This window comes from Plecotus auritus (assembly GCF_963455305.1).
Source record: "Plecotus auritus genome assembly, chromosome: 4".
Taxonomy (NCBI): domain Eukaryota; kingdom Metazoa; phylum Chordata; class Mammalia; order Chiroptera; family Vespertilionidae; genus Plecotus; species Plecotus auritus.
Window position 1 is genome coordinate 60,067,634 of NC_137775.1, and position 12,666 is coordinate 60,080,299.

Below are 12,666 nucleotides of genomic sequence, written 5' to 3' on the forward strand. Positions count from 1 at the left end.
ACAGACTGGTGATATATCTAAATTTTATGTAATAAGAGCTGCTTTATAATAAGGTTCCGTTGCACGAACATTTTTGTTTCGTCTTCACTGTCTTCTGTTTGGTTCCCAGGTCTGTTGTTAAGCTTTTTTTCTCTCAGATAAAGCACTGTAATTGTAATGTGCCTCGGTTAATTTAAGAGAGTGACTTTTGTAAAGTATACCTTCTTCTCAAATGTTGTAGGGTTAATTATTTATGGATTATAAAACTGACAGTGAAAAGTGTTATTTAAATGCAATGAGTGTTTTAAAAGAACCCTGTGACGCCAATAAAACGTTCTGTAAATAAAAGCACTCATTCCAGATAATTCAAAGACCAGGCCTAAGAAGCTTCTGTATAGAAGTATGGCCAAAAAACAATTACCGGAACAAAGCATTCTGGTAAGAAAAAGAACATAAATAGAAATAAAGAAGATACTGAATGGATGTGTGTCTAGTTTGTGGATCTATAAAATCAATAGATAATCAATCCTAAATAGTATATTTTATATCATTAGGTAGAGATGCATAGGGCAGACATCAGACATCAGGATTCCTATTTAACTGAAAAGGAAATTGGGGCGCAGAAATCTTCGGTGTTCCCTGTGTGTCAGACACTCCCTTTTGGCTCTCATATGACCGCTTCTCCATTTCTTGACACTTTAGGGGTAAATATCAATAAAAACAGAATTTTAGTGCTGTAACATCACTATTCTGACCCTCCGGTTTTACCAAAGAAGAAACTGAAGCTCCTAGAGATTGAGTTACTCATCATTATTCAGAGAGAGGTTCTTAAACATCCTGGCTTCTAGAACTTAGGGAAATTATATACAGGATAAATGTGACTGTGGTTTGGGCCCTAACGCATCTGCACTCGAACACACATCTATAAAACACACATTTATTTTAATAAAAGTCCCACGGGGAATCTGCAGAGACTTGTGCGGCGGCGCCCACGCTCCCCTTCTTGCCTTTCCCCCAGTTCTACTTGGGCCTGGGCTTTCTGGGTCAAGGTTGGCTTCCTCCTGCCTCCTGCTCACGGGCATGGCCGGCACCCAGGACTGCGGGCAGGGCGCTTTGAACGAGCCTGACGGTGCGGGGGAGATGGAAGTCTGGTTCGCAGCAGCAGCTGCGGTTGTGTGCAAACACCCCAGGCTCCCCCTCGGCGCCCCAGCAGCGGATCGCTCCCCGCTCCCGGCGGCTCTGCCGGGGGTGAAGGCGCCGCGTGGCCAGGGGGCCGCCGGCCGGGCACACCGCCTCACGCCCCACGTGGGCCTCCGGGACAAGGAGAGCCTTCAGGGCTCTCCACTTGGACACGCCCACGCGGAGACGGCCCGTCCAGTCCTGGCTGTGAGCGCGATGGTGGTGGTAGCGGGGCTGCGAGAGGAGGGGAGCGACTCCCGCGGCCGCCCGCCTCGGCACCGCGAGCGCCTCTCCCCCTCCTCGCCCGCCAGCTCGGCGAGCTCCGGCCATGACTCAGCGTTTCTCTCGGGCTGTCCGCTGGGGACACCGGCTCCTCGCCGGCTCCTCCCGCGGCGGCCACCCCCTCTCCCCTCCCACGCCTGCCCCCGGGCGCGGGCCGGGCCCTGCCCCTGCGCGGCCGCCGCCGCACTCGCACTCCGCGCCGGCGCCCCAGCAGCATCCACGGCCCGCGCCGCGCGCCTCCCGCTCCGCCCGACCGCGCCGCTCACCCAGCGTCCACCATGGAGCCCGCCGGCCCTCGCCGCCACACCCCCCAGCGCGGCTGCTCGGTGCTGCGGGACTCCCGCCTCAACAAGGTAAGCCCAGGGCCCCCTGGCAGCCCGCGGCCCGGCTCCTCCACGGGGAGTCGCTCCTCCGCCCGCTCCTCCTGGACGGTGCCCACCGGGCGGCCCGAGGCCCAGGGGCGGCTTCGGTGCCTCGGCGTCGGCGGGACGAAGGGGGCCGCCCCCTCGGGTCTGTGCCCGGGAATGTGATGGGAGCGGAGGGTGGTGCCTCCGCACCTCGGCATCCCGGTTTGGGACAAGAGGAGATGTAACTTGTTTATACGACTTGATGGCTTCTCTTCTCCAAAGCGAGGGCGAGGCTGAAGGAGTGGAAACAGACCGGGTGTGTTTCTGTGAGGGTGGCCGGTAGGCTGGTAGGCAGTGCTTGCCTCTCCCCGGCGGTGGCTGGCCTCGGCGTGGCTCCCTGGAGGCTCCCTGGAGACAGTGGCCCTGCTGGTCCCGCCTGGCTCCCACGAAGACCTGGAAGCCCAGGCCTCCCGGTTCGGTTCCTGGGGCGACACAGTTCAGAGCCCGGGAATGCGCGGTGGGTGGCCTCTGCCTTGGACACTGCGCGGCCCGCTGCAGGAGCCGGCCCCAGACATGGGACTGTGGGTAAAGCCATCTCTACTTTTTGAATCTGGCCTTCTGGAAATTAAGATTTTTAAAAAATTATTATTAAAAGGAAAATTCAGTGTACACTGTTCAGAGAACCTTTTTCAGATCCTGGTAGGATTTCATTTTTCTTCACAAGTATTGTAGTATAATCCCCTAAGAGTTCTTGCAAATGAAAAGCACCTCGAAGTTTATAGTTTGCTTGGACCGGATACTAAGCAGTCACGGTTATGGTATAGCTGGGTGTGTCTCTGGTTGGTTCCTTTTGTGTGTGTGTGTGTGCTTTTGACATCTCCTTTGTATTTAGCACATGGAAAATGCACCAGTCAGCACAGAGATTAGTTTAGTGATTTTGGTTGTCTCTTTATTGGACACTCTTTTTCTTTAGGAACTGGGCCTTATTCCCTGCTCTGCCCCACCCACCCCATCATGTTGCTGGTAATTTTGTGTGTGTGTGTGTGTGTGTGTGTATGTAAATGTGTGTGTTTTCCAATTTTAATTTTCAATTATAGTTGACATTCAATATTATATTAGTTCCAGGTGTACAACACAGTGATTAGGCATTTACGTAACTCTCAAAGTGATTCCCCCAATAAGTCTAATACCTACCTGGCACCATATATCTATATAATCTATATAATAAAAACCTAAGTGACCATTATGGCAGAAGCACTGTGCATTGACCACCAGGGGTCAGACGCTCAACACAAGAGCTGCCCCCTGGTGGCCAGTGCGCTCCCACAGGGGGAATGCTGCTCAGCTAGAAGCTGGGCTCATGGCTGGTGAGTGCAGCGGAGGTGGCGGGAGCCTTTCCTGCCTCTGCGGCAGCACTAAGAAGCAGCGAGCCCGGTGGTAAGGAGCGAGGGGTCCCAGACTGTGAGAGGGCACAGGCCAAGCTGAGGGACCCTCCCCCCCCCCCCTCCCCCCCCCAGTGCACAAATTTCTTGCACCGGGCCTCTAGTAGTTATTATAATATTACTAGAGGCCCGGTGCATGAAAATTCATGCACTTGAGGGAGCGGTCTCTCAGCTAGGCCTGCCCCCTCTTACAGTCTGGGAGCCCCCAGGGCAGGAGGCGACCCAGCGATCAGGGGAAGGCAACGCCCCATCATACCTCTGCTGCTGCCACTGCCAGCAGCGCAAGCCTTGGCTGGCCCTGGTTACCTGAGCCTCGGGCAGCCCTGGGTGGCTGGCAGCCACCATCCGAGGCTTGCCTGCACCTCGGGCCGGCCCTCGGTGTCTGGGGCTCTGAGGGGACTGGGGGACTCCGGAGGCAGCTGTACCACATCATCACTTCAGTTGCTGCACACCTGCCGCCCTGGCGGGGCTGAGGGGACTGGGTGCCGCCATCTTGTGGCTGTGGGCACCGCCATCTTTCAGGGCATGGCAGTCAATTAGCATATTCCCTCCTTATTGGCTGTGGGCGCTGCCATCTTTGAGGGTGGGATGGTCAATTAGCATATTCCCTCCTTATTGGCTGTGGGTGTCACCATTTTGTGACAGCGTGATGGTCAATTAGCATATTCCCTCTTTATTAGATAGGATAGGATTGACTGTATTCCCTATGCACTACTTTACATCTCAATGACTATTTGTAACTGCTAATTTGTACTTCTTACTCCCTTCACCTTGGTCACCTGCCCCCCCAACACCCTTCCCAACTGGCAACCATCAGTTTTTTTTCTCTGTATCTATGAGTTTGTTTCTGTTTTGATGGCTTATTTTGTTTTTTAGATTCCACATATTAGTGAAAACATATGGTATCTGTCTTTCTCTGTCTGAGATATTTCGTTTAGCATAATGCCCTTGAGGTCCATTCATGCTGTCACAAATGGAAAGATTTCATTTTTTTTATGGCCAAGTAATATTCCATTGTATGTATGTACCACTTCATCACTTCAGTTGCTTCCATATCTTGGCTATTGTACATGAAATGTAGTTTTTTTCCTCTTGTTTAGCCTTTGTTTTAAAGTCTATTTTGTCTAAGTATTGCTACTCCAGCTTTTTTTTTTTCACTTCTATTGGCATGAAATATCTTTTTTCACCCCTTTAGTTTTTGTGTGTCTTTCGCTCTGAAGTGTGTCTCTTGTAGACAGCAAATGTATGCGTTATATTTTCTTCTCTATTCAGCCATCATGTGTCTTTTCATTGGAGCATTTAATCCAATAACAATTAAAGTTATTATTGATAGGTATGTAGTTATTGCCATTTTTTATTCATATTTTTTTGTTTCTTCATTTTGGCTACCTCCCTGTGTTTGTTTCTAAATATTAGGTCAATCTGCTATGTCTCCCAGTCTTGGTGGGGTAGCATTGCATAGTAGATGTCCTGTGGGGTCTAGTGCTGCAGACTCTCTGGTCACTTGAGCTGGGTGCTCTAGGGGTGTCCCTTGTGTGAGTTGCATGCCCTCCTGTTGTAGTTGAGCCTTGATTGCTATTGGCATGTCAGTGGGTGGGTTTGACCCTGAGGTTGCCTGGTTGTGAGGACTGGCCATGGCTACAGTGGGTGAGGTGTTGTGTGGGGGCTGACCCCATGGACTGGGATTTACTTTAGGGGACTCTGGTGCCTGCCAGTCCACTCTTTGGGTGTGTCGTTTATGGTGCTAATTGGGTGGTGCTCTGGTGAGGTCTGAAGTCGTCCCCTTGATGTGTTGGTTCTAGGGCCTCTCGGGAGGGACTGCAGTGTAGGCCTAGGTTAGCCACTATCTGTGTCCATCCTTGGGCCGCCTGGTAGGAGATGCAGCATGGTTTGTGGTTGGTAGCTGCCGGTGCTGGGCTTGGAGGTGCCTGGGAGAAGCTATGCTGCGAACCAAAGCCCTCACCACGAGTGCCTGGCTTGGGACTGCTTAGCAAGAGGTACAGGGCACATGGAGACCAGTTGTTGTTTATTTGGGATTTGTGGATTTTTGAGAGATTTTTAGGCAGAGTGGATCAAGGTCAGTAGCGTATGAGGAACAGCTGCAGAAAGAGGTTCCTTTGGTGCATGGGTTGGGTGGGTTCGGGGATCTCATAGAATCACCTGGGCGGGGAGAGAGGGGTGTTAGGGAGGTTAATGGAGACTCATATTTGGTGCCCACCTGTCATTTAAGTGTGGGGAGAGCTCAACAAAGAAACAGTGGAGCCTGTTAGTGCTTTAGTCCCCAGAGAGCTGCCCCTCCAGCCCTCACCCTGAAGCCAGACATTTCCCTGGCCATTTTCAAGCTGGCAAGCATTTTTGAGCTACTGAGTCTGAGCTCAGGCCCTTTGAGAGGACATTTTCACAACTAGTTGTTGAGATGCCTCTTCTCAGCACTGGTGCTCAGGGCTGGGGAGCCCAGGGTGGGGCTGGGACCCCTCACTGTTTAGTGGGGACCTCTACAGCCAAGATATCCCTCCTGATTCTGCCACAGGTGGCTGTGGGACCAGCCTGTTTCAGGTCTCTGCCCCTCCTCCCAGCCTCCAGGTAGCTTCTGTACTAGTATATCCTTGGTTATAGTTCTGTTCAGCTAGTCTTGAGATGGTTCTCAAGGGTGGTTGTTCTGTAATTTAGTTGTAATTTTGATGTCTTGGGAAGAGGTGAACACAGCATTTACCTACTCTGCCATCCTGACAGGAATTCTATGCTGGTGATTTTTAAATTCCGTTTTAATGGCTTCAAGACTTGTGATTTCTTTTATTTAATAAATTATTGTTAGTGTGAATTCTTTTTGATTTTTGTGGTGACAGGCAACTTTTACAAATCTATGATGATTCAGCATTTGTAGTCATAAAGCATTATGAAATTGTAAATACTTCAAAATGAATTTAATTGCTAGTTTGATTTTTTTTCCTTTTTATTATTCTGCAGGTCTGGACCTATTTTCAGTATAACAAAGGTAAAATTTGATGTGAAAAAACAATTTGTTACTTTCATGTGTAGCTTCCTTCTGTTTATGACCAACTATGGATCACCACTTAAAAGGACCACGTGAGTGGTATAACCTGTTTGAAATCCTCAAGTCAGGGGCAAGAGAGTCTGTTCCGAGTAGGTAAATGGAATATGCACTCCCTGAGAAAGAGTAATTATGCCTTTACTATTTACATCAAGAATTTATTATATTAAAACCCTTTTTACTCCTGTTCATCAATAAGGATTAATTTCTACTTAAGAATAGTCATATCACAGAGATTTTCACCAAAGGTAGAAAGGTGCAGCATTAAGAACACATTTTTTTGAATTTGTATTTGAACTTTATTGGCTGCATTGTATCAAATTGGATTTAAAAAACTAATTCACCAACTATGGGGAGGTTAATGGAGTACACTATTCTTCTTACTCAGTGGTGTGGTACCTCATGGAAGTGGCAAAATCCTCATACATAGGGTATCCCAAAAAACTGTATACACACACTTTGAATAACTATAAAGGCAGTGTTTATTAAAATACGTTTCATTTTCAAATTTGAGCTATCAACTGTTAAAGTGTGTGTGTGTGTGTGTGTGTGTGTGTGTATTTTTGAACACCTGTCTACTACTGAAACCATAGTTGTGGAACCTTCTTGATATGCCCCGAACTCTGAAGACTTCTGGGCCTTTAAGTTTTTTGCTAGTCTAGGAATTCATATTGATTTTTGTGACAGCCTTGGCTCTAAAGAAACACTAGTATTTCTTACTGTCCTATCACCTAACTATATGAAGACTTCTTCTGCCATACTCACACAGACCTTCATCACCCTACTTTTTGGGCAACTGCAAGTTTTGCTAGTTTTATTTTCAGTATTGTAGTCTTTCCTACATCTAAGTATGAGAGAAATGTCTTAATCAAGTAGCATTTTTCTTTATGTTACTTACTCTTCTATTATCCAAGTATTTATAGTATATTATTATTTTCTGTTATGTTGAATGTAAATTCAATCTGTCAATTAGGTTTACATCTTCTCCAAATTTACCTCATCAGTTCCCCAACTTAGCCTTCCACTTAAAATATATATGCTGAATCTCTTACTTAATACTTTACTTTTTGTCTGTGTGTAATTCCTACAATTAAAATGTCATTAGTTTATTTAATAATGGTCTCTCTAAGGAAGACTTTCCTAATCATATTAGTCCTATTATCATTACTTAACAACTTTCTTTTTTTAAAAATATATTTCTATTGATTTTAGAGAGGAAGGGAGAGGGAGAGAAAAATAGAAACATCAGTGATGACAGAGAATCACAGATCGGCTGCCTCACGCCTGCCCCCAATTGGGGATTGAGCCCACAACCTGGCATGTGCTCTTGACCAGAATCTAACCCGGGACCCTTCAGTCCATAGGCCGAAGCTCTATCCATTGAGCCAAACCAGCTACGGCACAACTTTGTTCCTTATGTATACAGTTGCACCACATCATTTTGTATCTATTGCATTGTATTTTTAAAATTTTGGTTATTATAGGGCAGGAATCATAATTAGTATAGAATTTTACCCAATGAACATTAAATAAATGTTTTTGGAAATAAATGAATGAATCATATTTTTATTTTTTTTGTCTTCAAAGAGTACTTAGCTTTTAAAGAAGGTAGCTTTTCTTTTTTCCTGATGCATATTAAGTTTATCAAGGCTAATAAACTACCTTTAAGAGCAATAATTTTGAAAAGAGTGATGGCAACAAATGATATTTCTGTGTGGTATGGAAGGGGGGCATATCAGAATCTCTAGCCTTAGTTTGAAGAATTATATTTAATATATACATCTTTAATATCATAACATTTCAATATGTGAAAAACTTAATTTAGTTTTCTAAAAAGATAAACTATAGAAAAAATGTGAGAGTATCCTCAGCAAGCTATTTTGTAGATATTGACAGACTGATCCTAAATATTTATTTATTTATTGCTTTTAAAGGGTAATTTGGACATTAACCTAAAACATTTACCCTCTTTTATGTAAATTTTTGAAAGTAAATTCACATTGAAGTCTAAGCTCAGCTGATTCTGTATACCAGCATATTGTATAATGGAATATAGTCAGAAAAGTTGGAATTTGGTTTAAGTCTGACCATCCTATGACATTTTAATTAACTTGCTGGAGAACTTTAGGGAGATGCTTTATAGTGATAAAAATCAAGGATAACAGGAAATGTGATCTAATTTAAAAATAAAAAACCCAAGACAAATAGGACATTTCTTCTTTGGTAATAATTCATGTATAATTCTTACTATTTGTATATACTTAAATATACATCATTTCAGGTAGATATCATCATAGCATTTGGGGTGCTTATTTTTGCCTCTATTATGTTATATGTGTTTATATAATTTAATGTTTAATGTTTGTGATTTTCAAGTATATCTTCTGATTTAGGTGAATGTGTTTAAAATTTTTTCTCAGGAATTTGCATGTGACTAATAATGTTTCATAAATCACTCTTTAAGATTCTGCACATGACCTGGCCGGTTTGGCTCAGTGGATAGAGTGTTGGCCTGCAGACTGAAGGGTCCCAGGTTTGATTCCAGTCACAGGCATGTATCTTGGTTGCAGGCACATCCCCAGTAGGGGGTGTGCAGGAGGCAGCTGGTCGATGTTTCTCTCTCATCTGATGTTTCTAACTCTCTATCCCTCCCCCTTCCTCTCTGTAAAAAAATCAATAAAATATATTTTTTTAAAAAGATTCTACACACAATAAAAATAATCACATTTATTTTCTTTTATTGTTGACAGTATTACAGGTGTCTCCCATTTCCCATGCTTTTCTCCTCGCTCTACCCAGCCTCTACCCACCTTCCCATGTCTTCACCACACTATTGTTCGTGTCCATGGGCTATGCATATCTATCTATATACATAAAAGGCTAATATGCTAAGTGTCCCTCCCATGATCCGACCTGTTGCTATGATGCGCACTGACCACCAGGGGGCAGACACTCAATGCAGGAGCTGCCGTAAGGCACACAGAGAAATGGCACCGCAGACCTGGTGCCCATAAAGCAACACTCAGCTTCCCCCAAGTGGGACACAGGCCCCGCCACCACCCTGGAGCAACAGACCACCAAGTCACAGCCCACACTGCCGAGACCTTGTGGTGCAAAATGCGGCCCACAGCGCAGCCCAGCCCAGCCCCGAAAAGGTGGCTGTGGGTGCCAGGTAATGATGTCACATAGCAACGCCCGGTTTCCTCTCCCTAGCAATTAGCCTCCTTGCAGTTTCTTCAGTCCAGGAACATGACTTGCTTTATAGTCAGGTGCAAACATTTCACACTTTAACCAAATGTCTGTGAAGTATTTTCCAGTGCCTCATCTCCTTTGATCCTCACAGAAGTTCTGGAGTAGGTAGATAGGAGACTCGATGGTATCCTATTTTCTTTTCATTAGCTGGAAAACGGAGATTTAGAAAGTTTAGAAACTTGACCCGACTGAAAAGAAATAAGAAATGGTGGACCTTGAAAATGACTTCAGGTTTTCTCACTGCGCAGAATATAGTCAAACACTGCTGCAATTAAATATTTTACCCTTTGTTCTACCTGCGTGATCTACAATAATAATCTGCTTTGTGTTGATATTTATTGCTGTGTTGCTGACAATTAATTACCTGAAAGAGAATTTGGGGTGCTTCACTGAGCTGGAAAAAGTTTAGCTACATCAGAAAGCAGGTCTAATTAAGCAAGTTTACTCTCTATACGTAAAAGGCTAAGTTGACTTGCGCATGTGCAATACATATAAAGCTCTCACTGGCACCAATTGCACGTTTTGGTCTGTCATTGTCAATCGTGAATTTGGTTGACACTTCTAATATAGAGAAAAGGTGAATAGCAATATTAAAATATTTCTTATAATTAATTTCCTTCCAATGTGCACGAATCCGGGCACTGGGCCACTAGTAAGTATATAAGTTCTTTGGTTTATCTCTCCTTGTCCCTCCTCCCACATGGAAGTATGTCAGTCTAGTCTGTTCCATGCCTCCATGATTTGGGTCTTAATTTGTTGGTCAGTTCGTTTTGTTCATTAGATTCCACAGATAAGTGAGATCATGTGATATTTGTCTTTCTCAGGTTGGCTTATTTCACTTAGCCTAATAGTCTCCAGGTCCACTTACACTGTCCCAAGGGTAAGAGCTCCCTCCTTTTTACAGCTGCATAGTATTTTGTAAATATCCCACTATTTATTAGTTTGCTTTGTTTTTTTATCTAATGCTAAAAAAAACACTAATTGATAGTTATATCATAACTTACTTTTGCTTACATGGTTTCTATATCTTGAAGATTAAATAATAACATGACTTGCAAGTAAACTTCCAAAAGACATCACTCCTCAATATTTTAGGCAGTTTGATCCAGTTTCAGTTAGTGATAGTGTTTCATCAAAGTCAGTTTCGGTCAACATTATTAACTTGAATCCAAAAAATTAGCTTCTGGGCACAGTCTTCTGTAGGTGTTTGTGTCCTGGCATGTCCAGACCTCGTTGGATGTATTGTGGGGAAAGGAAAGAGAAACAAGTCTTGTGACTAAGAAAGAAAGGTACCTTAAACCTCTTTGTTTTCTTCGATGTAAACTATATTTTACCTACCACAGTTCTCTAGAATTTTTCAGCAATATGAGAAACGGATATATTGCTTAACTTGGAATCCCACTGATGTTGAATGCCATTGTAATGCACATGTACAAGCCATATGCCTCCATACATGTCTATTACTTTGCTTAGTTGAAACAACAGTGATAGTATAAGATAGCACAAAAACAAAATAATGTACTTTAATGAGTAGAAAGATGAGTTTGCTTTGAGAACTGAGACTGGTGATATGGAATACCAGTTAAAGAGGTTTTCAAAATCGACATGACCAAGTATAATTATGTAGTCTCCCTTGTTATGGGGGATACATTCCAAGACTGATAGTATCAAACCCTATTTTTACCATGTTTTTTTCTATACATACATATCTTTTCATTTAAAGAAAGCATTTACAACTTCTCCTTGGCGTATCTGAATTGCCAGCTTCACTACTCTTGCATGTTGGGGCTATTATTGAGTAAAATAAGGGTTACCTGAACACAAGCACTGTGATACTGTGACAGTCATTCTGATAGCCTCGATGGCTATTAAGTGACTAGCAGAGGGGCGGGGGAGTGTATACAGCATGGAGACATTGGACAAAGACAAGACTTAGGTTCTGGATGGGACAAAACAGGCTGCAGGAAATTTCATCACACTACTCAGAACAGCTCGCAATTTAAAACTTATGAATTGTTTATATCTGGAATTTTCCATTTAATATTTTCAGACCACTCTTGACTAAAACCACAATGAACCCTGTGGATAAAGGGGGACAACTGTAGATTCAAGATTGCCTAATTTGGCCTATTTATTACTTTATTATTTATGTTACTGAGCCAACTCAACAACTTTGTTGCAGGTCTAGTTAGTCAGCAAACAGTGTGTCTTATGTGCTTAGAGCCAAAAAGAAATTGAAACTTGGTAAATACGCATTTAGTTTTATTTTTACTTATTCAAAATCTTGCTTATATTTACTTCTTATACATGATAACTATAACATAATAATATGACAGAATTGAGAGCAAATATATTGGTCATACCAATAAATATAAATGAGAATAACTCACCTATAAATAAAATTGTTTTCAGATTGCTTCACAAAGCACAAACACACTATACTGCATATAAGAAATACACCAAGAACAAAATGTTACAGACAGGCTACAAAAAAAGAAATGGGAAAATGCAAGCAGCAAGAAATCAGAGTTATCCTGAGATCAGACAATGTAGAAGTTATGTCAAAAAGCATTAAATGAGATGAAGTATTATTTATAATGCTGAAAGGTGCAATTCTGAATGAAGTTATGATATCTATGTACCAAATAAGACAGTAGCCACCTTTATTCAAAAAGACACTGCAGGACATGCAAAGAGAAATAAAAAAAACAAAAACACCAATAATGGAAGACTTAACATATCTCACTCAGTGCAAGACATATCAAAGGGACAAAAAACTGTTTCCATACGGAAATTTCTTCCTCAATTTCTCACAAAAGTTATGCTTTTCCAAAGTATGAGATAATTTAATTGGGAAATTGAAAAATGTACTATAATCTTCCTTTAAGAATCAAAACTTAATAAATAACAGAGACATTACTGGTTTGAAAGATCCAATGACATAAGTCATAGGGTGGAGCTGGAAATGGTGACATGTAGAGTCAGAGGTTAAGGTCAACATTTTCTGGATCTTCACAGAAACATATAGGTGAGAAACAGTAATGATCTAATCAGTCAGTTTTGGTTGTTGCCAATTTATGACAATGTCTTCTAATTTCTGAGTTTAGACCCCTTATACTTAATGTAATTATTG

The 12,666-nt window shown here is 43.1% G+C and overlaps 1 protein-coding gene across 2 annotated transcripts in view; it reads left to right on the forward strand.

The window, feature by feature from the left end:
• Positions 1-1,249: 1,249 nt before the first annotated feature.
• Positions 1,250-12,666, forward strand: part of ME1 (malic enzyme 1) — a 178,481-nt gene continuing 167,064 nt past the window's right edge. The window contains exons 1-2 of one of the 2 annotated variants that reach the window (XM_080664459.1): positions 1,250-1,793; positions 6,197-6,224. In XM_080664459.1, the coding sequence (XP_080520585.1) occupies positions 1,375-1,793; positions 6,197-6,224 (447 nt within the window). In that variant the 5' untranslated portion in view covers positions 1,250-1,374. The remainder of the gene's footprint in view (positions 1,794-6,196; positions 6,225-12,666) is intronic. The other variant, XM_080664460.1, reaches the window with a different exon arrangement.